The sequence below is a fragment of the Parasteatoda tepidariorum genome, unplaced genomic scaffold (genome assembly GCF_043381705.1).
Source record: "Parasteatoda tepidariorum isolate YZ-2023 unplaced genomic scaffold, CAS_Ptep_4.0 HiC_scaffold_22064, whole genome shotgun sequence".
NCBI classification, from domain to species: Eukaryota; Metazoa; Arthropoda; class Arachnida; order Araneae; family Theridiidae; genus Parasteatoda; species Parasteatoda tepidariorum.
Genome location: NW_027261540.1, coordinates 1 through 1,337, shown reverse-complemented (window position 1 = coordinate 1,337; position 1,337 = coordinate 1). Strand labels below are relative to the sequence as shown.

Below are 1,337 nucleotides of genomic sequence, written 5' to 3'. Positions count from 1 at the left end.
ACACATCCGCGTTTATTATTATGTATAGAAGAAAAGAAATAGGCATTGTTTTCCAGTAAGAGCTTCCAGCTCTTAGAATACCCTATTATATGAAACATACATCTACCTTTCTCTCTCTCGCATCCTTCCGACGGGGTGAAAAAATGCTTCCAGTGCGCCTTAAAAGGTCGCCAAACAGTTGCCAACCATTACAGTTTCCACCGTTAAATGTGGTAACACTAATGGTGATAATTTTTTTTCCGGGGATTCCCCAACGACACTTGTAGCGTATTCGGATTAGAAGCGGGAATTAGAGATTAGAAGCATTTATCAGAAAGAATTAAACTACACAGTTGTTCGAGTGGCCATTCGGAAGTATGTGCTGTGTATGAATTTTGGAAGAAAAAAAACGATACTAATACTATCGACAAGGAACTTGAAAATGAAATTCGCAAAGAAGCATCATTTTGGAAAAGGGTTCTTCAAAGGTTATTCGATATCATACTTACCCTAGCAAAGAGTTCTTTGGCTTTGAGAGGACATCAAGAAGACTTACATCAGAAAGGATACCACGGAAATTTTCTGTCCTTTGTAGAGATTGTCGCTCGATATGATCACATTTTGCGGCAAGTTTTGGATATGCCCAAAGGTAATAATAATTATTTCTAAGTTTTTTTATCGTTGTATTTTCTTTATAATTATTAACTGTTTAATATCAGGACTTTTTTGAAATTGTGTTTTTTTATGTTTTTAGGATCTACAAGATATCTGAGTGCAACAATTCAAAATGAAATGATTGAGAGCTTGGGGACCAAACTCGAAACCCATCTGCTAGAACAAATTAGAGCGTCACCGTTTCTTGCCATCATAATGGATACGACACAGGACATATCGAAGGTAGATCAGCTAAGCATTGTTGTGAGGTATGCAGTAATAACCAGATCGGAAAATGGACAGTCAATTGATATAGAAGTAAAAGAATTGTTTCTAGGCTTTTATGCAGCCATCAAACATGGCGCAGTAGATTTAATCAACCAAGTGATAACATTATTTATCGACAAAAATATTGATTTAAAAAAATGTGTGGGGCAAGGCTATGATGGAGCCAGTGTGATGAGTGGTGTGTATGATGGTGTACAAAAACATATTAAGGATATCCAACCTAAAGCAGAGTACGTACATTGTGCAACTCATAATTTAAATTTGATGATAAATGATGCTGTAAGCAGTTGTGTGGAAATACAGATTTTTTTCGCAACGTTGCAAGACTTGTATAACTGTTACGAATTAATTCTTTTTGGCGGCGTCAATTCGTCGCCAATCAAATAATTTTTTTTTTGTCAGTTGTTCTCGATGCA

At 36.1% G+C, this 1,337-nt stretch overlaps 1 protein-coding gene across 1 annotated transcript; it reads left to right on the top strand.

Moving 5' to 3' along the window:
- Positions 1-332: 332 nt before the first annotated feature.
- On the top strand, positions 333-1,151 carry LOC122268472 (zinc finger MYM-type protein 1-like; the record flags this gene model as incomplete). Its single annotated transcript, XM_043038501.1, has 2 exons — positions 333-628; positions 734-1,151. Coding segments are annotated over 2 exons (714 nt in total), but the record flags the coding sequence as incomplete, so codon positions are not given.
- Between the last annotated feature and the right edge of the window lie 186 nt (positions 1,152-1,337).